This window comes from Passer montanus, unplaced genomic scaffold (genome assembly GCF_014805655.1).
Source record: "Passer montanus isolate IOZ18808 unplaced genomic scaffold, ASM1480565v1 scaffold166, whole genome shotgun sequence".
Classification (NCBI taxonomy): domain Eukaryota; kingdom Metazoa; phylum Chordata; class Aves; order Passeriformes; family Passeridae; genus Passer; species Passer montanus.
In genome coordinates, this window is record NW_024363827.1 from 222,861 (window position 1) to 250,763 (window position 27,903).

A 27,903-nucleotide genomic window follows, 5' to 3' on the forward strand; every position below is an offset into this window, starting at 1 on the left:
GAAATGCCAGGCTCACTTCTGGCTGCTGTCCAAACCCTTGTCTGGTTGGAGGCCAGATTGTTTTAATCTAGATCACCTATTGCTGATATGTTAAACAATGTAAAATATCACTACAGCTGCCAGGCACTGGCAGGTCTCCAAAGCAGGGTAAGAATCCTCTTAGCATCTCATTCTTGGTAAATATTTTGGTGTGCTGGGACTTCTCTGGGAACAGCACAGGCTACTTGCACTCTCACAAACTGCTTGGGAACATGTTCTACTCATTTACATTTTTCAGAGTTTTTGTTTGTTTCACTAAGTGATCACTCCTATGAAACATGTTTTCCCCCTGAGCCTGATTTTCTTCTATAGAGAGCAATTAACTAAGACATTGTATCCTTCAAGGAACCAGTAATTTTAATTAGTATTAAAATTAGTTGCAAGCACTTGTCTTTGTAAAGAGCTCTTAAACTAAAAAAAGTTTAGCATTCTGGTATTTTTGTTGCTTTTGTTTCCATGTGTTCCCCTCTGACATGTTCTGAGAAGGTGCTCAGGGATGACACCAGCAGCTCAGGTATCAGTGAGTACACAGAGGTATCAGTGAGTACACATGAGTCTGCTTCCTTGCTCCACTTTTGTTTCTCTAATATAGTTTAGTTTCTGGTTTTCAGGCCTGGTCACTGAATGCAGAGTCACTGCATGGTTACTTTAATGAAGGGAAAAAGAATGCAGAGATATTAGTAAGAAAAAAAATCCTGTTGAAAAAGAATCAGTGCTGGAACTGATTTTTCAGATATGACAATGGTTCCTTTCTGCACCAGTGGTGTTTCTGGCCAATGCAAAGACCAAGGAATGACAGCTAATCTCTATCCACCCTCTTTCATCAGGCTATTCCCTGCCTGTGCTTCTGTAGCTTGGCCATGTGGAGCAGATCATCATCTGGCCAATTAGAGTCAGGTAGGCAATTCTCATCAGCATCCCAGATGCAGCTTCTCCCTTCTGCTTGGCCCCTCTTCCCTCACAGCATGCAAACTGCCAGCCTTGCTTGTACTCCTAGGAAAAATACAACAGATTTCCTCCAGTTGTAGACAAATCTGGATGTTGTTTTGTTGTGGTTTGCTGGCGCTTTATAGTTCCTCTTGTTCGGCCCCTTCCATGAAAATCTCGTGACTTTTTGGGCCAGGAGATTGCAGACAGGGTCCTGGTGAGCCCCATCCCAGGCTTTCCTGTGTATTTATTCTGACATTTCTATTGTCCCAGCAGCTGCTGGTGTAAATGGAGCAGCACCTGAGACATGAGCTCAGTGGAGCAGTGGTAACACTGGCTGGTACCAGGGGCAGTGCTGGGACAGCTGTGACAGAGCTGTAACAGCTTCTTCCCATTCAACTTTTCAGCAAGTGAAACAGAACAAATGGAAAACAACCTCTAAGCTTTACTTAGTGAAATCTTCCCCATTTTTATTGCTTCAGCACTGTTGGAGTAATGACAGGTGTGTCATTGAAGCATTGTCAGAGCCCACCATGCAGCCCTAGCTCATGTCTGTCACACTGTTTGAGGCCTCTTTGCAGGCCTGCTTCAGGGATCATGGCTGGAGGAAAACAGCATCCTCAACAACATCACAGAACTCTGCCATCAACGGGAAATACCAATTCCTGCTCAGCCAGGAAGGCAGCTCTGCCTTGGCCACACAGACAGTCTTACAGAAAACTTTTGTTAATTTGAAAAAAGACCCCAGAAAATAGCAGTGTGATTAATTCTGTAATTGCTTCTAGAGGAAGAGTTCAACTTCTGCTGCTCTGCCCTGTTCTCTTTTCTAATGCCCCATGGTCAGAGCTGCTGCTGCAGGGCACGGGGTGGCCAGCTGAGGCAGAGGCAAAAGCAGAATGCAGAACAGGGACATTTGCCATCAAGACTAAAGCTGTTCAGTCCGGGGATGCCAGTGTGACACTCAGGGTTCCGTGGCGGTGGCCGGGCTGGGGCAGGCGGATGCTCCCTCCCTCAGCTGCTGTCCTCCAAGCTGCTGCTGCAGGAGTGGAACCTCATGGTGCTCAGGGGGTCGGACACGTACCCTGCAGGAGCAGAGAGGGTCCCTGCAGCTGGCACAGAGTGCTCCCTGCCCTGAGTGCCAGCACAGCCTGTGCTCCGGGAGCTCGGGGAGCACTCTGCAGTAGCTCACCGTTTTTGTCCACGGGTGGGTACTGGAAGTTCCTTCTCATGTCATCCAGAGACAGGCCCTGAGACGGGGTTTGCCCAGTGCTGCAATTTAAACAGGAGGTGTCAGTTTGTAAGACTGATGATGGCACATCTCCAGACCATGAGAACTATTTTTCCTGAGTGGAAGGAAGGAACAGTACCATGAGGCATCAGCCTGGGGCCTGGCCACAGCAGTGCAGTAAACAAAAAGCAAGAAAAAGTCATGAACAGAGACCATGACCCCCAGGCATGCTGGCACTCAGTTACTCTTCTCAGAGTAACTGCCCTCAAATACCCCATTGGGGGCTTCACAACTCTCTCTGGATTGCCATCTTGGAAACAATTCCAGGCATCAATCCAGGGTCATTGACATGTTTTTTATGTGTCAGTGCTAAAAGGTTCTTGCAAATACATTTCTCAGGCAAGGAAGATGGTGGAATTATCTTCCAGTCAGAGACCAAATCCACTGTCCTGCCAACCCTGATCCTGGAGATGACGGTTGCTGTGTTTGCCATTGAAACCAGTTCTCTGAGTGGCAGGATATAATACCTCAGGTATTTACTTAATGGTACAATAATATAGAACCCATGTGTGTCCCTGCCTTAAAAAACACCAGTTCTTCTTCTTACCATTCTGTAGCCATGAAATGAGTGATACCCACTTTTAGGATGTACCCTGGTAGGACAAGTCCCAGCAATGCTGACTCCCACAGACCTCTGTCAGGCTCTTCCTTACATAGCTGTCTCCTGTACCTGCTGGAAGGCTCTGGATTCTGTCTTGTCTGTCCATCTATCCCTTCCCTTCTCATCAAGGACACTTTCACCTTCCCCCGCCGCCCTCCCAGTGGCAGCCTGCGCTCTGGGATGGACAAGCTGACGGCCTTGCGAGAGAGCACGGCCCTGGCACGGCACCTCCCAGCAGCACAGGCTGTTCCTGTGCCCAGCCGTGCCCGGGAGCCACGGGGCCGGGCTGGCACGCACCGCTGCGCCCAGGCCGCGTAGGCCCGCGCGTTGAGGGCGTACTCCAGCTCGAAGCGCGAGCGCAGCGCGGCCACGTGGCTGCGGCCCGGCCCGCCGCGCGCCGCCAGGCAGTCCGAGGACGACGATGGAGACAGCGACCCGCTGCTGTTGCTGGAGGCTGGAGACATTAACTGGATTCAAAAAGAAAAAAGGAAAAGTACCATTACGGCATATTTACGAGTCCTGTCTCATCTCTCTCTCATAAGCCGTATCCTCTTGTTTAGCAACCCCTTGTGTGGGGACACGAGGCTTGGCTCCATTTTCATCAGAAGGCTGATTTATTATGTTACATATTATATTAGGATACTACATTACAACTATACTAAAAAGAACAGAGAGAAGAAGATCAGAAGGCTACCGGGACAAGAATAGAATAGGAATCAATAACAAAATCCTGTGACTGCTCACAGCCTTGGCACAGGTGGCTGTGGTTGATCTCTAATTGAAAACAAACCACATGGACCAATGGAAGATGCACTTGTTGCATTCCACAGCAGCAGATAGTTATTGTTTGCGTTTTTTTCCTGAGGCTTTCACACCTCCTCAGGACAGGAAAAATCCTAGCAGAGGATTTTTCATAAAATATCATAGCTACAGTATCCCACTTTTCCTTGGACTTTTCCAGCAGCTCCAAAGCCACTGCTGTCCTTGGCTGCTGCCACTGTCCCTGTCCCCACTTGCACTCCCATCTGCTTGCACACACACAGACCTCCCCTGCTGGTAGCCGAGTCCTTACCTCAATGTTGCACAGACACTCCTCTAACTTTGTGACAACTTCTGAAAACTCTGGTCTGCCCTGTGAACACACCAGGAAAACCAGAGCTGGGTTAAAAATGGAAGGGGGCAGATCTGATGTGATTAGATTGACACACAGGGAATGGATGAGCCACAGCCCCCATCATTTCCCCTCTCTGAATTTCATGGCATAGCTGTCAGTCTGTTTGGGAACCTGATGAAATCTGCAAGTTCAGTGCTGAGATACCACATGAAGACCTGTGTGCATATGAACTTTAACTGCAATTCATCTCTTTTTCTCTAACAATTAGAGTTGAGCTAATGATGACTAGATCACAAAAAAACTATCAATAAATTATTGGCTCTGCTCTTTACGTTGACTTTCTCTTTGCCCATGAACAGGACTTCAGACACAGCAACAGCAGAGATGAGCAGTGGACAAGTTCCTGACCAGCCTGTCTGTGTGGCCAGCCCCCTCCCTCCCTTGTCCATGAGAGTTGCATTTAATACAACTAAATATTTACTTCTTTACAGAGCTCAGCCCTAGACCTTACGGCAAATTCTCTGGCTCTAATTAAAGCTCACAAATCCAATTAGCCAATGAAAAAGGTTTCTCAGGAGATGCTGCTAATCTTCTAATCACCAGCTTGCCTTTGGAAACAGCTGCTGTCAAAAGTTTCTGGGAAACAGATGTTCAAGTACCTGATAAATAGAAACAGGGACATGGCACATGGGAACTAGTTTTCAGCTGGGATGAGCCTTGTATGAAATGAAAGACAAATAAAAGCATACATTTTCTAACTTGGAGGCATTTCATGGCCATCCAGCAAAATCTCTGTAGGTATACCCATTTTTTGCCTTTTTTTCCTTTAAACTGAGCAGACCTTGTGGAGGATTTTGACCTGTGAACACTTGTTGAGCCCCAAAACTCACCATTTTTCCATACCAAATAGTAGCAAAGCAAAATAGAGCCTAATAAAGAACAGTAGCAAAAAACTCTTAATAAAGATAATTTTGACAAGTTTTTGCTCACATCTTGTGCAAAGTTCTGGCCATCCATGGGCTGATTGAGCAATCAATTGTTTTATAGTTCTGTCCTGAAGCTCTAAAACACTGGCAAGATGAAGTGACATTGGAGTCATGCTGATGGGTAACAAACTGCACTGGGACTCTGAAAAGATGGTTTCTCCTTACAGAGGCTGACTGGCTGTGGGAATGCTGACAAGACACAGGGACTACACCCATCTCAGTGCCTGCTTAAGTCAGCACTTTAATATGACACCTTATTAATGAATTTAAAGTGAATGTGGGTTACATGCTGTCATTAACCATTGCTTACAAAAGTCTGAGAGCAGCAAGGAATTTTCTACTCATTCTGTAACAGCTCAAGTCATAATCAGCATTACATGATTAATTAAGTTTTGTTGAAAGGCTAAATGTTAATTTACTTTCCTCCTCAATTCACCAACTCTCCTGCATTTCCTGACACATCCCATTGTCTGCAGTGACCCTTCCCACAGAAACTGTGATTTTGGGGGCATCAGCCAGAGCAAAGTGCCCATTTTCCCTCTGCTGGGGGCACTCACCTCAGGACAGGCGTTCCAGCCCCTCATCAGCAAGGCAGAGATGGGCTTGGGGATGGAGTAGCCGATGGGGGGGCGGATGTGGTGATAGGCCATGTCTGCTGCTGCTGCCGCTGCAGGGGACAGCCAGAGACACCCGTCAGCACCTGTGCCAGGAACACTGGTGCCAGGAACACCCCTACCCACCGCTGAGACACCCGTCAGCACCTGGGGTCACCCTGGTGCCAGGAACACCCCTACCCACCGCTGAGACACCCGTCAGCACCTGGGGTCACCCTGGTGCCAGGAACACCCCTACCCACCGCTGAGACACCCGTCAGCACCCTCAGTCACACCAACCCCAGGAACACCCTACACCCACTGCTGAGACACCCAGCAGGTGCAAACCTACTGCTGAGCCATCCAACCAACGATAAAGGCTGGATGGAGGCAGGAGGTTAAGGAGGCTTTTGCCATCAGACCAAGAGCAGACTGAGATGCCCATCACTGTGGCCACTGGCCCGCCTCTGGTCACAGGTCACACAGCAGTGAGGATCTCCTGGCAGAGGGGGCTGAACCTCCCTCCTTGCCCATGCTGGCTCTGACCACGTCCTGCAGCACTCGTGACCCTCTTGTCAGACATCCAGGGCTCAGAATCTCAGGAGTGCAAAGTGCAGCCCTGGAAATGTTTCTCTGCTGTTGTACACCCCCTTCCCCCTGGTTTGTGGATGCTGTCCTAAGGCACACAAGGAGATGTACCAAGGAATGGCTCTGCAATCCCAACAGTCATGTGAGAGACAGACACCCTGTAGTTAGTCTTGTTGCTAATCCTAGACTTAGATAGGATAGTTCTGTGCTCTTCACCAAATGCAGTATCTCAGCACTTAATAACACACTTCAGTATGATATGGGTTAAAATTACCCAGCGTAGCTACTTCTCGACTTCAGAGAAATTTAAAATGTTAATTCATTGAGCATGTTACCTGGTTTCAGGTGGGCAAAGGGAATTTCCCCCGTTAACAGCTCCCAGAGGCACAGAGCGTAGCTGAAGACATCAGCTTTGATGGTGTACCTTGTGCACTGGGTGAACACCTCAGGGGCCATCCAGCGCAGGTTCTGAGCACCAGGGAACAGCGATCACACATTAGCAGGCTTTGCTTCCTCACACAAGCACCTATTCCTGTATTTGTATGTTGGTTTTCCTTTGTTTCCTTATTTCCTGCCTCCATCACTCCATAAAATAATTGGTAATCTGCCAGGAAAAACTTTCACCTGGCTTGCAAGATCATGTCAGTGTGTTACAGTGCATGATATGTAACTGCATTAGCTTGGTGCTGTCTCAGGCCCACAGAGCCAGGCTGAGCTGGCTTAAAACATCACAGTAGGGTGAGAATAAAAATAGAGCCAGGCTCAAGGTCTGGAGACCACATCATATGGTCTGAGAGATATATGCATATATGCCATATAATTGGAATTAACTACTGCTCCAGCTGGCAGAAGTAAAAGCTGGCAATGGCTGCATTGGGCTGGGAGCCTGCACACCCCCAGTTGTAGGCTGCTGCACAAGCAACTCTTCTCTCCCTAGGGTAATGGGCTCAGGTGGATTTTGAGAGTCCTTGTGCTCCCTACTCTCCACCCACACTGTGAGTGCCACTTGTGAGTGCTAAAGAGCTGCCTGCCAAGGCCTGGGGTAGCACCTCCCATCTCTGGCAGTGCCCCCTCCATCCCATCCCATCACCCATCCCATCACCCCTCCCGGCCCACATTCATAGCTGGGATGGTGTGAACATTCCTGGCCATGGAGTGACACACAGGACACATCTGGACTCAAACCCATGAAGACAACAGCTGTCTTGTAAATCTGACTGTGAGCAACAGGCTGTGGTGAAGAAAAGAACTGTGAAATAAGGGAACCAGTGCTGAGGAGCTGTTAGAAAAAGGAACCACCTGCCAACAGTGTGTGAGTGGGAAGAGTGGATTAAAAATAACTCTTTAGTAAGGAATTGGAGCAAGAAAGCTCCAAAGACAGCCTTATAAAGCATTTTTTTTCTGCTGCAGATGTTATATATTTCCTCATCTCTGTTACTGAAGACAGAGAAACATTGAGAGAGATTGAATACTGCACCTGTCCATCTATTCAAACAAACATATTTCCTTTGTCTTCTTCTGCTAAACTGTGTTTGCCTGTATGTTTGATATTAATTATGTGGAACAGAAGAAGAAATAAAAGAAACAAACCCCAGGTTGTTTTGTCATGTTGTCTTCATCCAGGGATTGCAGAAATCGAGATTCTGAAACAGAGCAAGAAAAATAATTACTCTCAGGCCAATACACTTATCATACAAAAGTCCTACCTTAGGTACAGTTCCACAGGACTCTCTCAGTAAGCACATGTTTAGTTGTAGAGAATTTGGGGTTAATTTATAAGTGTTTCATAAAAACTCCTTACCTCCAAAATCAGCGACTACTGCATGACCATCCTCATACAGGAGAATATTATGACTGGGGGAAAAAAACAAACTATAGGTAATTGTTTGATAGTGTCTTAAAGATGGTGAAAATGCTATAGTTTTTGGGTCATAGCTAAACATTTGAGTACAAATTACCTCCTTGGATAGCTAAATGTCTATAGGCATGATCATATTTACTGTTATAAAGTACACATTATCCCTGAGAGGGCAAGCTGGCCTTTGATTGATTTGCATGCAACAAATCCAGAGAGACTTTTAGAAATTGGCAACAAAACCACAGGGTTTCAAACAAAATAGAAACTTGGGGAAAGACCCACAAGCTGCTTTAGCTAGGTCACAAGTTTCCAGTACCTCTGGAGATGAAGATTTCCCTGCCCCAGTCACTACACCTTCATGGCACAGGGCTTTGGAAGGGCTGAGCAAATCACAACATAAGGAATGTGGACACAACATGCTCTCAGGATATTTATCAAATGCTGATTGAGCCAAGAAAATTCAGAAGAGTGAAAAGAGTATGAAAAACAGAAATGTAAAAGCTGGCAAGAGTTTACATGAGGAGGAAAAATTGAAGTAATATTGATGGTCTCAACAAAAAGCACAACTTGTTCATATTAGAGCTGTGGATACAAACAAGAACAGTCAAGTGAGGAACACAAATTTTACCAGATAACAGTCTTAGGACAGAAAAAAAATTTAAGCTTTCCCAAGAAGGACTCCCACAAATCACTGTCTTCAAGATTTCCACCTTCACCTAAACCCAACCCTTGGGATGATAAATTCAATCATAAAAACATAACCATGACTCTCTTGATTTATATTCAATCTGATTTTAGCTCTCATATGTACTTTCCATCAAAATATTGACGTGATTTTAGTATGACATGTGGAATTGTTTTGAGACCCACACCATATGCCAAATGAAAATATGAATCAAACACAAGGCTGAACTGGAGAGACTCTTGAAGGCTGTGCCCCAGGGTGGGTGTAGGCACACAAGCCATACAAAGCTACAGACTTTGCTGTGGTCTTCGCTCAAATTTGGCCTCTGTCAGCAGGGACAGAAATTATCACCATGTCTCAATGTGAATAAACTGCACTGAGCCCTAGCTTCAACTTCAATCTATTCCGGGATTGTGTAGACTTGAATAAATCCAACTTGACAAGTCAAGACATAATGAAGACCTAGGCTGACAGCTTTTGTGGAGAAGCAGAGAAATAAACTGAAATTCCCTTTCTCCTCATGGCATGCATCAGCCTTTCATAGAATCACAGAATCCCTGAGACTGGAAAAGAAGTCTCCAAAACCTCCAGGATCACAGAGTCCAACCTGTGACCAATCCCCAGCTTGTCCCCAGCCCAGAGCACTGCGTGCCATGTCCAGCTGTTCCTTGGACACCTGCAGGGATGGGAAATCCACCCCTGCCCTGGGCAGCCTCTTCCAATGCCTGAGCACCCTTTCAGTGAAGAAATTCTCCCTGATGCCCAACTTGAACCTCTCATGGCCCAGGATCTGACCCACAGTGCTGAAATGCTCATCTTGGTGCTGAGTGCATTGATGGGCACATCTGGGAGCAGGCAGCAGGCTCTGGGGGGGTTTTGTCAGACTGGCACCTCCAGGGAGCACTACAGTTACTGATTTTTCTTTTTTATTACTGATTTTTCTTTTTTAAAGTAAAAAATACACCCCACAGAAATAAGGCTTGGAAGGTCCATCTTAAAATGTTGTTATTGCCTCAGTTGCACTTGAAAATTTGAAAACCTCAGATGAAACAGGTATTTTTAAGCTTGTGTTTTGAGAAATACAGCAAAAAAAATTCAAGCTGAACTGAGCTGGCAGAAGACTAATACTGAGTTCAGCAGAATCAGAAATTAATTGCCTTCTGTTAAGGTCACACAGAGATTGCAGTGGTGAGAGCAGGCATTGTTCTCTTGATGAAACCATGGAAGGAAGAAAACAAGATAAGACAGAGGAGTGTGCAATCATCCTGGCTTTGTGAAAGGACATGGTGCTGGGGTCTGCCAGGCACGGAGGCTTCTCTCTCCCATGGCAAGTGACAGGCTCAGCATGTCCCTTTCACAGGGATTCGGGCCATTAAAAGATCCTTCTGCCTTTAACGTGCTGTGGGTGTAATGAAAAGCAATGGATATTTTAGGATTTCACAAGGGATATTTCAACAAAGAGGAGTCACAGACTCTATCCTCATTACCACCAGGCTGCCATACTCTCTTTCATCTCCCTCACCAAGCAGCTCTCAGAAGTGTTCACACATAGTTAGAGTCATCAAAAGCAGGTCACTCACTCAAAGGCTTCCTCCAGCCATGTTCAGCTGTTATGGCTTAAATTAAATGGATAATAAAATGGTCTCTCTTTTATTAAAGTGCTGTAATCATTGTGGCTGCCATCCCTCACCATGGTCTAAGTGGCAATAAGTTGATGCATGTCACCATTTCTGATGGCTGTCAGAACTGAAAAGCAAAATAAAACTCCCAATTATTCTTCAAATGGAAGGATAACCCCTTTTCCAGGGTAGAGACACGAAAGATTAATTTTCTTCTCTATTCTGTCAAGCCATATTGCAGGTTTATTTAATGCATTATATGCAGTGCATTAGATTTCAGAATTCACCAAGTGGTTATGAGTTATGCAAAAATTTAAGGTAAAAAATACGAGGCTCCTGTGAAGCCACTGGCAAAATTTAACACAGAATTTCACTCTTAGTCTTTCTTTTAAGCCGTTGCAAAGATTTTCATCTGGTAATTGTGCCTGTGGGTTGGTTGGGACTCATGCTGCAAACATGACTCCTGCTCTTGCACTAAACTTTCAGAAGCAGCACACATCAATGGCACCAACAACCCCAGAGCACATTATCTTCTGACCCTGACAAATATGATCTGTGCGACTGCTGTGGAGCTTTCTGGCTCTCTAGGAGGATATTGGTTTGGATTTTCTTTTGAGGAAATCATTATTTAAAATCCTTCAATGCAGAGCTATTCTGCTAAGAGCCACCACGGCATGGAGCTGCACTGTGAGGTCTCAGCCTTGGCTGCCCTGGTGTGAGCCCTGGCTCCCCTAGAGCAGCTCCACAGGCTGCAGAGTCAGGCATGGGGCTCTTGGCTCGTGCCACTGCCTCAGAAGCAAGGCTGTCCCCGGAACAACACAGGTCTGTGGCCTGGAAGGACTGGGCAGGGATGCAGGGACGTGGAGGAGGCTCAAAGGACAGTGGGGGATGCCACTCCTGCCTGCCTGTTGCTCTCGAGGGCTGACAGAGCTAAGAACCACGTTTTGGCTTTAGCAAAAGGATAATTTGCACCTCCAATCCTGCAATCAGCGCAGCTCAGGTGTTCCATCCCCTGTTGCTGCAGCACGCACAAGACTGTTTCCACAGCTGAACAGAAAGAACAGGCTTTTCCCTGCAGACACCGAGGCCTCAGTGCTCCCACTGGGACACACCAAAGAGATGGATGAGTGCCCAGTCCCGTGCCAGATCCCAGCTCCCAGGGGCAGCAATCAGAGCTGCTGTTAGCTGTAACAAACGAGCCAAGCAAACCGAGAAACACACCAACTCCCTGATTGTGGGGAAATATTTACAGTAAAAGGGACAGAGCAAAGCGATGGAGATGAAGTGATGAGGGAATGTGACCAAGTACCCTTTGACAGACCGTGTTAGGCTGAAACTTGGCACTGGAAAACAGAGATTCAGGAAAACAAAGAGATGCAGGAAAACACTGTCAGTGGCTGCAGCCTTCCAGGACAACCACAGCTCAGCTATTGTGACTTGTACAGGTTTGTATAAACCCCTGAGATTATTTTCAGCTGAGTGCTAATGAGACACTGGGGTTGCAGGAGACTGCACAGTGTCCCTTTGAGCTTTCATGTTGTCTAAATTTTTAGGTTAGAGACAGAAACTGACCTGTTCAGATCCCGATGTATGATGGGCTGTGTGAGATTGTGGAGGTACTCCATGCCTTTGGCCACATCTACAGCAATGATTAATTTAGACTGCAGATCAAGAATTCTGTATTTTGTAAAAAAATAAAAGATTACTTGAAGTTAATAGACAGTTGAAAATTATTCTGATCTGTAAATCATGCAACATTTAAAACTGTTTTACATACAAAATAATGTTACATAATCTATGTAAAGTAAATCTATATACTGTAAAATAATGACAATAACAAGTTTGTGAAGACTTATCAGTTTACCTTGTACACCCAATAAGCTGAACCAAAGCTCAGCATTTTCTAGTGTGTTCCTTTCTCTGTTGTCCTATGCTAAAATGAATATTTACATCGGCTTAGGTTCCCTGCTCTTCCAAATTCTGAAAGCAGGCCTGCTGGTGGATGAAGGAAATACCTCTTCTGCTCGTGGAGCAGGGAGAAGAGTGATCCCCCAGAGATGTACTGGGTGACAATGGCAAACTGGCTGGGGTCATCCAGGCAGGCTCCCACGAACTGGATGACGCAGGGATGGTTCAGGCGGCAGAGAATGGAAACCTCGCGGCAGAACATGTCCACGTCCGACTTGGAGCAGTAGGTGTTGGCCCGGTAACTTACAATTGACACCAGAGGAAGCAGAAGGCAAAGGTATCATAAAATATGGGCTTTTGAAATGCTTCAAACCAGGTGACTGACCACGCAGGATGGAAAAGCCTGACAAACTTACCGTTTGATTGCAACAATTTTATTTCTACATCGTCCCTTATAGACTTTTCCAAAAGACCCTAAAATAGTTTAAAATAAATAAGCTCAAATATGTTTGTTATGAACATCAAACATTTAAAGTGAATGTGGTTTCACTTCTGGTACCTGAGCCAATAATCTCGTGGAACTCTATCTCAGAGAGCTGCAGGTGGAAGTGTGATGGCAAACTAGCTCGGAGGAGGAGCACGTCAGCCTTTTCTGCAAGAGAAACACCCATCCTGTAAAACATGGCCGGGGGGGACCAAGCATAAAAGCACTGGACTTCAGAACTCTTGCACTGGGAAAGCTGATTTTTGCTGTAAATTGACTGCTAATCCTGCTCCCTGCTACAGCAAAGCTCAGTGACAGACACATCCTTGCAATGCCACAGGGCACTCCTGGCTTCAGCACCTGCCAGCCATCAGCACTGTCCCACGTTCCCAAACTCTGCCTGCACCACGGGGTGGTAGCACAGAATTCCTTACATGGAGAATTCATCCTTTCTCTCTGTGCAGCCAGTGCTCATTGCTGGAGATGCTATTCCAGAGACGACTGGCTCTTGGTGACATGTGGAATCTGAACTTTGCAACTGCATTTCGTTGTCAAATGTCTCTATCTTGTTGATCTTTTTAGTTTATTATTATAAAGTTCATCACAATATTTCTAAACAGAGCATTTTGATGCTGCTATGTAAAGGATGTAAGGATTTGATTATATTCAGAGTGAATATTTAAAGTGGAAAATTGAAAGTACCACAAAAAAGAAAAAAAAAAAAAAGAAATAACTTAAAATACCCTAAAATATTTATCTGAATGTTTCAGCTGTATTTGTTTCAGAGCAACATAAATTATTAATTATTTTTTGACAGAATTTTCGTTATAAGGATAATTCAGGCATTCTATGGTATGATTTAAATGATACTTATTTGCATTATTGGAGAAATGGGTATTTCATTAGTGCTATTTTTTTTTTTCCACATCACAGCCTTTCTTCAAAGAAATAAAAAAAATTACATATATTTTTTAAAGTGAATGAAAACAAGGCAAATACAGGAATTGTCATTATACTGAGTAACAAAGCTAAGTATATTGTTTTCTAATATTATCCCAGGGAAATGAAACAATGTACCATAAAAAGTCCAGGAATAATGAATCCTGTGCAGGATGTTCAGGCTGACAAACACATTGGATCAAAGGACCACAAAAGTTCATGTTTTCCCTTGCCATTGCAAATACCTTTTGTCATGCTTTTAATCTTCCCCAGGGGGGATGGCACTGACACATAGGAACCATCTGAAATAAAGAACAGAGTGAAATTAGGGAGTTCAATGACAACATAAGTGATGGTGCTGATAAATTAATGAGTCAGTGATGCCAGAAAGAATTAATAACAAAGGGTGAGAATTCAGATAAACACACCAACACATCTGAGGGGAGTGGTTTGGGATACAGTTCATTTTCCTCACTGTACCAGGCACAGCAGACTGGGGTGTTGCATGGCTGCAGCCTCGAAAGGAATCAGTGTATGGCCAAAAAATGGTGAGTCCCATGACTGTGATTTTATTTGTGCTGGACAGGACTGACCCAAAGCTCTCTGACAGGGGTGGAGCACTTCCAGAGATTTCAGCAGTCTTTGGATCAGGCCCTTTGAATAAAATGATTGCTCAGCCCATACCTCCTCCAGGCTGGGAGTATTCATTGCAGGGAGATTCATCCTGAGGTCTCTTGTAATGCTTCAGGAGGGTCACAATTGCATCATGGCCTAGGAAAGAAAGAGAAATACAAGGATTTGCAGGTAACTCAAAAAAGAATTAAAAAAAAATTAATTTGTACGAAATCAGGGGATTTTTAAAAAATGTAAAACATGACTAAAAATATGCAAATACATGATGATGCTAATCTAAACCTACTGTGATTCTAAATTGTACAAATATGGGAAATTTCTGCCAGTAGAAACAAGCATGTTATTTTCTTGAGTCCACCTACTCCTAAAATGTAAGATATGGCAAAGGAAAGCACTGCTGCAGAAATCCTGCAGTGGAAGTTGACAATGGTCTTCGGTGAACCCTTCTTGAGTTTGTGCTGGATTAAACTAATGCTTAACAAAGATCTGAGATGACAAATTGAAGGGCTGGTGTTTATAACCCTTAGTGCCAGGGGAGCAGGTGGTGGGAGCTCTGTCTGCAGGCATTGGCAGGTTATTTTGCAGCATTATCTCCTTCCCAAGGTGCCCTCTCCTTCCTGCACAGCCTCTGTGGGTTTTGTAGCAGAAACTGGAAAATTGAAATACCTTTCTCATAAGCCCACATCAAACAGGTCTGCTCATCCTTTTCTCCACTGGACCTGCTGGGATCACAAGCTACAAGATTCATATCAGCTCCGTTATCCAGCAAGAACTGCACAAGGCGAATGTGCCCGTGGTAGCAAGCACAGTGCAATCCTGCAACATCAGAGAAGTGTGGGGAGCACAGCTGTCAGAACACGGCAACGGGACTGCAGCAACGACTGTAAAGTGCAAACTGATCTCCTCGATAAATAAATATGTTGTCATAAAAATACCTGAGGCAAGAGGTGAAAATGAAACATTAAGGCTGCAAGAACCAATCTATTGCCTCTGCACAATGTGCCACCACTTGCTTTGCCACCTGCAAACCACATTTAACGACTCTGTATGTGAGAAAAAGCAAGTGGAAACAAAGGCAGCTTTGTGTACTGGGGACAGGAAGGTGTGCAGCCCTTCAGACACTATGTTCCAGAAGCTTATCTCTTTGCAGAATAATTTCTAACACTACTTAGAAGCCTTAATATAGGAGGAACAGTTTACACCAGGTTTTGTTACTCATATACACCCTAATGAGCCTGATACATCCTCACTGAAATCTTATCACTTCTATGCCTCCAGTAAAAATATTTCAAAAAAGCTGAGCTCTGTCTGAAAGGTACTTGGGTGCTGGAAATCCTGGTGGTGTATGGCTTCCCAATATTTTGGTGCTGGTATGTACCCTCATACACAGTAAGTATGGTGATGTTACCTGTGTGCCCATCTCTCCCCTGATGATTGATGCTTACAACATTCTGGTCAAGAAGAAACTTGACAAGTTCTATGTTCTTTCCATAGGTGCAAGCGCTGCAGAAGTAAAGGGAGTGGTGAGTGCTGTACTCTGTAAAAGAGGTACTTTGGTAGCCAAAAAAGAATTACAAAGAGTTAAAACACAGCAATAAAGGATCATTAAAAATGTGCAAATGCATGATTAATCCACCAGAGCCTATTCATTTTTATTGTTTCAGAAACATTCCAATTATTGCTGAATCACCTAATTTTGCACAATTGTGCAAACCCTCTGTGTTGCAAAGTGGCTCTTAAATAGCCCTTTACAAAATTCCAGCATGCCAACAGTGTTCTGCCACCTGGTTTCTCGTTCAGAGTACCAGGCTCCAGCAGGCATCCAGGTGGAACAAGCTCTGATCCCAGCTCCCAAACTGGGAAAGGAGAGGAACCACTGCCCAACCAGGTGTTGGGAAACCTGATTTTCACTGCCTGGTTCTGCCTCTTGCTTCATGCCCTGTCACATATCTCATGACACAAACTCACCCTCTCTGTGTAGCTCCCTGCTCGCTCTGTCCCTCACCTGGCTGCTGGGGAGACGTTTGTGATTCTGGGTGTTGTGAGACATTTGAAATTCTGGGTGTTGTGACACATTTGTAAATCTGGGTGTTGTGAGACATTTGTAATTCTGGGTGTTGTGACATATTTGTAATTCTGGATGTTGTGACATATTTGCAATTCTGGATGTTGTGAGACATTTGAAATTCTGGGTGTTGTGACACATTTGTAAATCTGGGTGTTGTGAGACATTTGTGATTCTGGGTGTTGTGAGAAATTTGTAATTCTGGGTGTTGTGAGACATTTGAAATTGTGGGTGTTGTGCTGCACATACGTGTAAGTGGAGCTCCACTGACAATGGCATTTGAACACCTCACCTGTGGAAAGCTGTTTCACTGAATATATTTTCTTTAGTGAGACTTTCTGTTCCTGAGAGCTGAATTATTTCCTTGACCACTTCAAACTTCCCATTGTAACAGGCACTGAAGAGGAAGCCAGTACAGAGGCGTTAGCAAAACCAGCCTTCCCGAGAGCCCCAAACCTGTCCAGCCGCTGCTCCAGGGCACTCACAGGTGTAGAGGTGTGTCTCCATAGATATTCACCACGTGGGGCTGCACCTCGAAGCTGCTCTGCAGTAAGAACTTCACAATGTCATGGTGCCCAAATCGAGAGCAGAAGTGCAGAGGCACGTGATCTTCGTTGTCCTGAGCATTCACTGCCGGTTGACCCAGAAAAAGACCACAGAAAGGATTTTATCCTTAACACAGTGTGTCTGGGATTGTTTGGGATATTTAGTAGAATTTTATGTGTTATGTCTGTGCATTTTGAAACTTCCTGGAAAAAAATATTTGTGGATGTATTTGTTTAAAATTGAAATATCTGTGATCTTTTGGATATCAAACCCACATTGCTCTGTGCCACCTGCAGTGCACTGTCAAGGTGATTTTCAGAACCTGGAGCATGACTGCTTTCTTCCAGCTGCAAACTTATTGAGTCTTTTGACAAAGCTTTCTATGAAGGAAACATGAGTTATAAATGACCCTTAGAAAGAGCAATTTTGAAGCAAAAGTGAGATAATAACAACATCAACAGAACTGGGAACGGCCAGGCAGCACAGAACTGCTGGCATCTACCAGTAGTAGCCAAATATTCCAAGGGCAGTTGCACGGAGTGTCCCTGGGGGATGTGTGACCTGCAGATGGGAGTGCTGGAGGCTGCCAGCTGTCATGGAGCACATCCATGCCAGGGAGCTTCTGCCTGCTCGTGGGACGGGCAATCGCTCTGGCTTTGGGCTCACTAGCGAGTCACATCGTGTTCAAAGAAACAGTTCAAGTTTGTGACCCCAATTACTGGTCTGCACTGAGCAGTGCCAAATTTATTCTGGTTCTTTCCCCAGTTCCTTTCATTCCTGGGCACTAAAGACTTTTCCTCTGCTGCTGCATTTACAGCAAGTTTCAAAGTGTGCTACTTTAAGAGCAAAAGGCTTCCCGCTTCCAGTCTCCCTTTTCTTGTTTTCTGTGCTGAAGATTTTGAGTTTAAAGAAAAGGACCTAAAATGGTGCCCCAGATTCTTTTCTTTTGGAATAAACTCTCTAACAGAGGGCAAACCTCCCACTGCCTTGTCATGATGAGAGAACGTCTCTTTTTCCCCCCCTGTATTATAATTATATCAGCCCAGTGCACACACATCGAGGCTGAAACACCCTGAGCTCTCTACTGAAAACAGCACACACGGACCTGGCTGTGCTGCTTCCCTGCATGCTTTTTTATTGCAGGAGGAGGATGTGTGATTGCAGGCAGGACTCACAGAGAACATGGTAAATTGATGTGCTAACGAGCAGTACGTTTCCAAGCAATGGACTAATACTTCCCAAAAACATTTCCGTCTCTTACTCTGAGGATAAGAAATTAATTTTTAAATAATTTGGAATTTGCTCAGTATTTCACAAAATTGTAGAATGGCCTGGGCTACAAAGGACTTTGATCTTTAAGTCAGGGACACCTCCCACTGTCCCAGGTGCTCCAGCCCCGGTGTCCAGCCTGGCCTTGGGCACTGCCAGGGATCCAGGGGCAGCCCCAGCTGCTCTGGGCACCCTGTGCCAGGGCCTGCCCACCCTGCCAGGGAAGAGCCATTCCCTGGTGTTTAATCTAACCCTGCCCTCTGTCAGTGTGAAGCCATTCCCCTTGTCCTGGCACTCCAGGAGTAAATAGTCTCTCTCCATCCTTCTTTAAGGCTCCCTCCAGGTACAGGTAAGAATCTCTGCACTGATAAACATGGCAAAAATGTGACCTGTAAGCATTTGTATGCCTTTGTGGGTGTGTCAGCAGTATGCAGGGGCACACACAGGTGTGGAGGAGAAAGGCTGGAGTGGGGCACATTTTGTGCTTTCAGTGTCACTGAAGCAGCAAAAGGAGAGGGAATGGAGCAAGAACAAGAACCCAGCAGAACCAGCAGCTGCACACTGACATTAGCCACAGGAGAAAATATTTTAAATAGTATATTAATGCAGAATATAAGCAATGAAGTGCATTGTCCCAGCCTGAGTGACATCACTGTGAGGCCACCTGGACTAAGAACTCACCCCATGCCCAAAGTGTGCTGAGAGACTTTTGTCCAGACCATCAAGTTGTCACACAGGAAATTTCTCAGACAGAAAATGGCCCACAGTGAAGAGTGGGAAGTTTGTGGAGCATAATAAATCATGTGCTAAAAATTCCCCTTTTCTGTGGAATTTTGACTTCCATATGAATTATTTTAAATTACCTGCTGCATAATTTTGACTTAAAATTGTTCTCCTGTACCTCATTCACTACTTCTCTGCGCATTTGAGTCACTTTGACTACAGATCCTCACCACATGGCCACATATTCCCTGCCTGGATCAATGTCTAAAAAATAATCCACCTCTGTATATTCATCTTAATTTTGTTTTCTGTTTTTCACCTCTAACTTATTACTGAAAATAGAGTAAACAAGATAAGAAAAAAAAAAAAAAGGTGAGATGACAAACCAGCATACTTAACCAAGGAAATCTTTCCAGCTGCTGTTTTCTTGTTTCAGTTGTCCAAAGATGGTACACAGAGTATGTGTTAGGAAGCTAGGACTCTGTCTAGAAAACACAGTGTTAAAGATGATTTTTAAATATCTTTTCTTACCATCAGCTTTGCTTCCCTCTTCCATCAAAAGCTTTGTGATGTTGAGAAAGCCTTTGGCAGCAGCCAGGTGGAGAGGTCTGTCCCCAACTTCACCACTGGCATTCACATCGGCTCCAAACTTCAGTAACAGGTGGGTTACCTAAATATTTAATTAGGGTTAATTAAAACAGCACATGAAAATAAAACTTTGAGAAAACCAGATACAATAGTGCATTGGGTAACACTATATGGGAGCATCTCTATAAAGTTAAAACAGGGAGAAGAGATTCAATAGAAAACTCATTTTCAAGTGACATGTCTACAAAAATATTAAAATTCTCAAAAGCAAGCACACACTCATTCTGAAAAACATCCTCAGTGGCGCATGGCCAGCAGAGCACTCGGCAGAGCAGAGGAAGAGCTCAGGGTGCCCCAGGCAGGGCTGTGCCTGCCCCAGTCACCTGCTCGTGGCCGCAGTAGGCAGCGATGTGCAGCGGCGTGAAGAACACGGCGTCCTGCACGTTCACGAAGGCCCCGTGCTGCAGCAGGATGTCCACAGCCTGCAAGGAAACCAGCACCAATGCCACCACAAGCACTCTGCACCTATCACCTGTGCTCAGGTGGTAAAACAGGACTCGAGACCTCATGCATTCCGTTTAAAAAATGTAAAACAGCCCCAAAAAAATGAGATAAAGGTGCAGAGCTGGACACAACATGTAAAAGTGATTAACTTACAGTACTTGAACTGGACACTGAATGTCACTGATGCTTTATAAATGAGCCTGAAAATCTGTGTGCCACTGAAAAACCTGATTTATGAAGTAAGAGGCACAGAAATGGCTGTCTGGAAATTCTCTCTCATAAACAACCTTTAATTTTCTTCTAGCCATTATGAACAAAGAGCTGTAAACATATCAGAGTTTTTAGAAGTGAAAGAGTCACACAAAATGAAAGAACCTTTTAAATCTAAATGTGTGAAGGTAAATCCTCAAACATGGAAAGATTTCTTTGTATTTTAGAAGAGAAGAGCTCTTTGGCATCAATAACGATCCTTAAGTGCTTTCTTTCAAATTTCTACTCTTCTGGTGCCTCAGAAGGCCCATTTTTTTTCAAAAGTTATGAACTCTCAAGAAATGCCTTGCTGCATAGCTGCCAAAATAGAAGCCTGAATGAAACCACTTTGGGTTCTGCTCTGAAGCCTGAGAGGGGTTTTCTGAAGCACGAGGGAGTCCTTGGGCTGGGGATTACTGCAGAAGCTCTGCCTAGCAGTTTGATGGGTGCAAAGTTTTGAATGCCAGGATGACAAAAGACACTGGACCATGAGTCATGACAGGGTGAGGAGCTGGGATTAAGGGCTGCCAAGGATGGGGCAGGGGCAGCTCCTGCACTGTGCTGCTCACACAGGTCCTGCCCACTGAGAGCCCCTGGAGGAGGGCAGCAGTGCCAGCTGTCACTCTGCACATCTGCCACCTGCTCCCTTGGCTGAGACCCCCAAATCACATCAAATGTGCAAAAACAAGGACAGCCAGTTCTACCCATGCAACTCTGGAGTGCTCAGAGAACACAAACTCTTCCCCAGCAACACCAGTGTACAGGGATTGTTTCTTACACAATTGCAATCATACTTTTTTCTTAGGATTGCCTGAAGATATTTTCTGCATAAAGTCTGTGCCCTGACGTATGTAAATGTCTCCATTTCCCTTTAGTTTTAACCATTTTTCTATGGCATCAGCTATGATTTCCCCTGGAGGCAGCACTGCAGGGCCAGGTATGATAATTGCCATGTGTGGGGGCTCTGCATCCTCCCTGGAATGCCCTCAGTGCTGCATCCCTCTCGTTGTGATCCCCTCGCCCCCTTCACAGACAGTCAGAATTTCCCTTGCTAAATGTCACGTGCGTTGACATCCTTTACTGCTGATCTCAAAAAAGCATTTGACTACATAACAAAAATCTGAAGAAAGATCCCCCGAGATCTTTCTGCTGGCTGTCCTACCAGCTCAGCAGCAGGCTCTCATGGGATGGGTGGGAATGAGCTCAGGTGCTAAATAAAGAACACACTCCATTATTCAGTTAACACAGCGGATTCCCTGCACTGTGTTTCCTGTGTCTGGCCAATTTTCAATATCTTGGTCGGCCAGAGATGGGAACACAGAGCCAGCCAGCCAGGGATTTAATGGTTTGGGGGCTTTCAAATGATTAGTCTAAGACATTTTCCAGCAAACTACCATGATAAAAGTGAAGTTGTAGCTGCTGTCTCTGAAAAGAGATGTTTGGGCCTGTAGCTTTTACACTAATATGACTGAAATGTCTTTGGATCAGCCTGATTTTAATTTAGCCATGAATTGTGAGGCTGTAACACATGCAGGGATGTGACCATAACTCCAATTAATTACTCCATATTCTCCTCAAACTGTTTGGGAGCTGGAATTAAAAATTTAGATTCATCTAGCTTTCAAGGTGGATCTTCAAGGTGAAAAAAGCCGTGTTGAGTGATGTGGATCCATCCCTGATGACGAACATAAAACTAGATGGGTTTTGACACATTTTCCAGGCTGTAGCAGTGGCAGCCGTGCTTGCTGCTTTGTGATCCCCTGATAAATAGAATTTTGTGTGCTGTACTAAGCAAACTCCACTCAAGTGTAAATGATGAGAGGGGTACACAGACAGGCTTGATAGTTTCTGAGACAAGATATCTTTCTAGGAAAGAAAAAAGGAGTCTTAGAAAGCACTGAAAGCTGTCATAGGCATCACAAGTAGGAGGCTGTGCTGGAGGGATGTGCAAGGATAGAAATACTTCAGAAGCTAAGGAGAAAAAAAAAAAAAAGATTTTTATCCTCAGGAAACTGACAGTGAGAGAAGGTGAACCCAGGGGACGTTCCCAAGCTGCAGAGAAAGCAGCTGGGTGGGCTGGTCTGAGGCAGCCAGCAGCATCCCAGTGGGGCTCACACCAGCACAGCCTGGAGAAGGAGGGGAACTAATGCTTCCCTTCTCCTTCCACAACCAAATGTTATTTCAAAACAATACTTTAAACAACTTGGACAATAGTCTTACTTTGAAATTTTTCTTAAAATTCTCTTACAAAAGGTTTATTCAGAAGTTTTTTGAACATTCAAGTCAATGATCTGCACTTCAAAGACAATTAATTAAGCTACTCTTAAGGTTAAAAGGAGCCCACAAAAACCCCATGAGACAGACATAAGGACTTTGTCTTTTGGAAAAGGGCAAAGGATAAAAACTCATCCTTATAAGGGGGTTTTAAAAAATTATTCCATGTTTCCATGAATATTAATGAAATTGTGGACAAAACAAGGTACTTTATCTGCCAGAGGGACTTCTAAACTGACTGAAAATTTCACAGCTGTGTAAAGAAGGAAAGCAAGAACTTGGATTATAAATTCTTGGTTCCCAGAGCAGCAGATGAACCAAATGAGTTTAAATATATAGAGTCCCACTCCATTTATGGAGGTGCTTCTGATACAGAGCTGATCATTCCCAAGGAAGAAATAAGAACTTTCAATACTACTAACAGTTTATTTCTTATTGAGTTAATACTGTTGGGTTGTGAGCATCCTAGACTTGCCCATAACCTCAGCAGGAGCTTGGGATGTGGGAGCAACAGCAGGTCTGCCTTTGGCAATTACAGCAGATGTTTTAGGAATTACTTGAAACCCCAGAATGCTCAGAGAAGAGCTCTTTGTACTGTCCACAGAGGAGACATTAAATACCTGTGAATGAGACCATCCCAGAGTCAGGGCTCAGGTTAACAGCTCCACCATCATTCTGCACAGAACTATCAGAGTCAAAGAATCATCAGGGTTGGAAAAGACCTCCAAGACCTATCAAGTCCAGCCTTTGACCTGCGTCCTTTTGTGCATGTTTGCTCAGTGTAAAAAAATATGCACAGACATGATCTTCTGAAAATGCAGAAAAATTAAACCGGTTCTGTATTTTGTTCTGAAAGACAGCAGTGTCAGACAGACGGCCTCCAGCAGCAGCACGTACCTTGTGGTGGCCGGCGATGGTGGCGACGTGCAGGGCGGTCAGCGCTCCGTAGCCGACCTGCTGGATGTCAGCCCCGCCGTGCAGCAGCGCCGTCAGCAGCTCCGCGTTGTCCTGGGGGCCAGGATTGACCCTCAGCAGTGCTGGGACAGGCTCTCACAGCTCCTGAAGGGAGCCCCGCCAGCCCTGGCTCCCCGGCTGTGGCACTGCCGGCCGTGCTGGAGAGGGACCAGCGTGGGCCAGGGGCTCCGAGTGCCACGGGAGGCTGGCGAGCTCTGTCCCAGCACCAGGCCTCTCTCTGTTGCTATACTGAGCCCTGGGTGTTAAAAAAGTCTTATCCTGATTTTATGGTGGCACTGGACAACTCCTCTGTCTTGAGTTGCACTGGATGTTTCCACCAGCCATTCCAAAGCAATATCCTACCCCATGGATGACCTGCAAAAGCACATGCTGGTTCCTGTGCACGGGCTCTTTGTGGGGCAGTTTCCCATGCACCACAGATGTGAAACTTACGTTTTCACAGAAATAATGACTAGAGAGCTCATCTAGACAGTTCAGACAAATCAATTGCTCAGTTCTGATTTCCTGTCACTAATTCTATTTAAAATAATTTACCTTATAAGCTGCCAAGTGCAGAGCTGTAAATCCATTTCTCGTTAGCCTGGATGGGCGCAGCCCTTTCAGCATGAGAGTTCTGATGTGGGATTTGTTGCCTTTACAGAGAAAAGCAGAAAAAAGACAGTTACAGGAAAGAACATGCAGATGAGGTCAGAAGCTCCTGTGTGAGTTTGAAAGCAGAGAATAGATACCTTGACTGCTGACCTCAGGCAAGTAGTAAAATATATATTTTGAAACTTCACAATGATGAGGTTGATGGAAATATCTCAATGGCCAGGACAATTGCAGGTCTGGCCACATACCAGCTCACTATTTGTTCACATTTTAATGAGGATTTGGTGAGGGTAACTGAGCTTCTAGAGAAGCCAACTCCTTTAGCATCCAGAGCATGCTGCAGAGAGCTCCATGAACCAGAGGATGCTTCTGGAACCTCTGGTTCCGCAGTCACTGAGCTCTTCTGCCATCTCAGAACTGGAGCACTGCTCTCCCTCCACAGGGCATCCTTACAAGGACAGTCATTTTGGGCAGTGCTAATGTGGGTCCATTAATGTGGCCCAGGCCAGGAGCTTTGCTCTGACCTTTCTGACACACAGTGAATAGATACATAAATTCAATAAATTCATCTGCCTTTTGAATACTTGTGACAGTAGCCAAGGACAATGTCAGATCTAGTGGCTCTTTGCCCTCCTCTGAGTGTTCACAGAACTAATGATAAGTGTGTGTTTTCCTAAACTTCCTCTCAGCTACCCCAACTGCATTGATGTTCCCATGTATTAATGCATCTTTGGATAGGATCTTGCACTCAGAAATGACAAGTAAAAATCCACTCATTTTTCAGTAGTGCAGGATCAGGTTGTTCCTCATGGTGAACATCTAACTAAGATTGATAAAATCATTTATGCATGTCATTAGTCAGTACTTTGCAGAGCTGAAACCTCAGGGTATAAGTCTGCCTCTCTCAGCCAATTTCTGCTGAAAATTGTATAACAAGAGCAAAGCAAGTGCATGAACTAATGACTTTTTGTGGATAACAGAGCAGCTGTGTGGATCCAAGTGGAAAATCCTACCATTAGTATGTTTGTATGAGCATCCCAGAACACATCTTGTCCTCTTCCCTTGTGCATTCTGATGTGCTGTCTGGAAAAGCCCTATCAGCTGATGTTTGTCACTAGGGCTTTTCAGTTATTCTTCTTTTAATCAATGTGAAATAAAATACAGATATTTTCATTACAGTAGAAAAGTTGGTGCTGAAAGTATGGCAAAGTGCTGCTACAACAAGGTCCCTGTCCTGGAGCCTGAGCCAGGGCAGAATCCAGAAATGTGGAGGCAGAAATGTGGAGGCAGAAATGCTCTGTGATGGGTTTGGATTAAGGAATGCACACAGAAGCAATTCAGGATGGCTGAACACCTGCAGTAAGTCACGCTGCATCCTCCACAGAGCCTGGTCAGGCTGAAGGCTCAGCTGCTGGCTCTCTGTGGCTCCATGCAGCCCTCTGGCCCGGCAGCTCGGAGCCTTGCTGAGGGCTGCTGCTCCAGCTGAGCTGCTCCCCGAGAGCTCGGAGCTGCTGCCAGCCAGAACAGCCCGTGCTGGAGGCAGGCGCCCTGCCCCAGACACCTACCCCCACACACGCAGCACAGGTGCAGCAGCGAGAGCCCGTTCTCCGTGCGGTAATTCAGGTTGACTTTGCAGAAGGCTTCATCAGAGCTGAAAAAGGGATTTTACACATGGTTACTTCTTTCATCTTCCAGCACCGCTCCTTGCGTGTGGGAAACATTTAAAAGAGAAATCTCAATGTAATTTTTTTGAAACACAAGGCTGAATTTATACTCAGTTTACAGTCTGTAAATCTAGAAATACTTTACTACTATCAGGTTGAGTGGTCCAGATTTATTGTTTTCTGAGAAATCCGGCTAAGCAAGCACAATACATACATTCTAAATTTATCGAAATCAGGGGAAATAAGAGGAAAGGCTCTTTAAAAATATAAACAATCCATATAAACTCAGCATCTCTATTAATGCAATAATAACTGCGATATATTTTTAAAATATGTATATTGATTTTAAAATGGTGAGTAGGACATGCATAGAGCAGGGGCTGCCTTGCTAATTGAAAAGAATAACCAGGAAAAGCATATAAAAAATGAGTTTATACTTCCCAGATGAAATCACAGGGACAGTGATCACTGTGATGCTTACAGGTGGTTAAATGAGAGAGTACTTGGACATTGTAGCTTTTGTCATCAAGCCTTGTGGGTTTCCTTCAGCAAAGACTGATTTGTTAGTGATCCATCAGACACTGCAAGTAATTACTTTTCTTGAAAACTAAATAGACCTACAGTTAATATTGCTTTGGAGAACCTCAGTTTTGGCCAGCCCATAGAAGTTTCCATTCAGTATCAGCACACCCATGACCCTGAGTTTGCAGAACACTTGGATTTGTGTAACTATAAACCCACCCTGAGGCAGGAGCAACCATTACACATATTTAACAAGGTTACAATAAAAAAATAATGTGTCAATACTTTTCTCAACTGATTTCCAGTCTGTGAGCTGGGAGTTTGCAGGTAATGAACACGCCTGTGTTACTCAGCTGGGTGAGCCTGTGTGTGAGCGTGTGTTATCCTGAGAAAACCAGTACCATCCTAACTTTGAATCCACTGCTTTTGTGTTTGCTTACAGTGGCACACCTCAGCAATATTCCTGGCTGCAGAAACACATCAGCAAAACTGAAAAGTGCACGGTCAAATCATACATTGTACTAGAGCTAATTATTTTACCAAAGTATATAGGTGCTTGTTGTAAAATATTGGCATTAATAATCAGCAGCCACTAATTTTGGTACTCTGCTGGGGGGTCTGCCCAGCACTGTGATGACATAGTCCCAAAAATAGACGCAAGGAACATGCATTCCACACAGGAGAAACTCTGTCCACATAAAACACCTGAAACTGCAAATACTGTTTGATAGCAAATAGTCATTTTAAATAAATCAATAAAGAGATTCACAGAATATTTTACCTGAAAACATGCTTTAACTCTGCCAGCTCCTTTTCCTTGATTTGCAGGTCGTCCTCCAGCCGCTCCGTGACTGTGGCATAGGATTCGCTGACTTTCTTCTTCCATTCATCTACAACAAAAACTCCAAACTGATAAAACTCTTCAAAGCACAGAAATAATAATGTCGCCAATGTAACAAAACCACTTGATTTTTAAACACCCAATTGTACAATTTCATATATATTTCTATTAAAGTTTAAAATATTACAACTGTTAAACTGTTCCTGCTGCAGCCAGTACAGAAACATATACAAGGATTCCAGAGGCAGTGCATACGTATTTTAATATTAAATAATATTCAAGAAAAAACTTAAAGTTCAGGTTACATTTGCTAGTTCTTTTTTCCTCAGCAGACACACAGCAGAAAAAGGTTAGAGATTTAGAGATTTTTCTCATTAAGTATGAGTTAAATCAACATACTATACAAGTTACTATGATCTTATATAATTGCCCAAATAAACTTAGTTTAGCAGCTTTTTTTGGCTTTTTTTTGTCTTCTTTCACAGCCTGTATCTGGGTTAAGTCAAGAACAATACCTGAGCCTTGAACTCAAGAGTAAACCAGGAATGAGTTATCTCCTGAAATACCATTTGCTCCTTGCTGATGGATGGATGGCACACTGCCTGTAAAAAAGGTGACATTAGTTACCCGTGCAAGTCTGGGTTGGTCTAGATTTATAATTTCCCATTTGTCCAATTTATCTTCTTTGTTTCAGCAAAGTTCTTGCAGTAATATGATTCCCTGTTCAGGGGCAGTGACAGTCCTGCTGAAAAATACTTGTGATAGTCTCTGGCTAAAAATAAACATTGTGCCAAGAGGAATGTCATGCAACAATAGCATGGAGTGAAACA

General features: G+C 44.5%; 1 protein-coding gene across 4 annotated transcripts; it reads right to left on the reverse strand.

Annotated features, from left to right (window-relative positions):
- Positions 1–1,405: 1,405 nt before the first annotated feature.
- Positions 1,406–27,807, reverse strand: LOC120499665 (serine/threonine-protein kinase TNNI3K). 4 transcript variants are annotated; one of them, XM_039703650.1, is made up of 25 exons: positions 27,701–27,807; positions 27,014–27,122; positions 25,612–25,697; positions 23,990–24,087; positions 23,378–23,488; positions 19,837–19,935; positions 19,397–19,535; positions 16,813–16,957; positions 16,620–16,724; positions 15,671–15,765; positions 14,929–15,078; positions 14,314–14,400; positions 13,875–13,931; positions 12,766–12,858; positions 12,623–12,680; positions 12,314–12,508; positions 11,871–11,975; positions 7,938–7,990; positions 7,727–7,779; positions 6,472–6,604; positions 5,513–5,622; positions 3,928–3,987; positions 3,195–3,322; positions 2,156–2,235; positions 1,406–2,048 (listed from the first exon to the last, which is right to left on the reverse strand). In XM_039703650.1, the coding sequence occupies exons 1-25, from the start codon at positions 27,738–27,740 to the stop codon at positions 1,978–1,980; spliced, it is 2,460 nt and encodes an 819-aa protein (XP_039559584.1). In that variant the 5' UTR covers positions 27,741–27,807; the 3' UTR covers positions 1,406–1,977. The 4 variants fall into 4 exon arrangements, with proteins under 4 accessions (XP_039559584.1, XP_039559583.1, XP_039559586.1 ...); XM_039703649.1 differs by having other exon boundaries at positions 3,153–3,322; XM_039703652.1 differs by having other exon boundaries at positions 3,153–3,322; positions 27,589–27,725.
- Between the last annotated feature and the right edge of the window lie 96 nt (positions 27,808–27,903).

What these genes read in the sequence shown, in the direction of transcription:
- LOC120499665 (XM_039703649.1), bottom strand. Translation starts at nt 27,740, where the DNA reads ATGGGAAATTATAAATCTAGACCAACCCAGACTTGCACGG. An exon ending in AGAGGGAAGCAAAGCTGATG is followed by an intron (nt 16,958 to 19,396) that starts GTAAGAAAAGAT and finishes GTCAACCGGCAG; the next exon opens with TGAATGCTCAGGACAACGAA. An exon ending in AGTGAAACAGCTTTCCACAG is followed by an intron (nt 15,766 to 16,619) that starts GTGAGGTGTTCA and finishes TTACTTCTGCAG; the next exon opens with CGCTTGCACCTATGGAAAGA.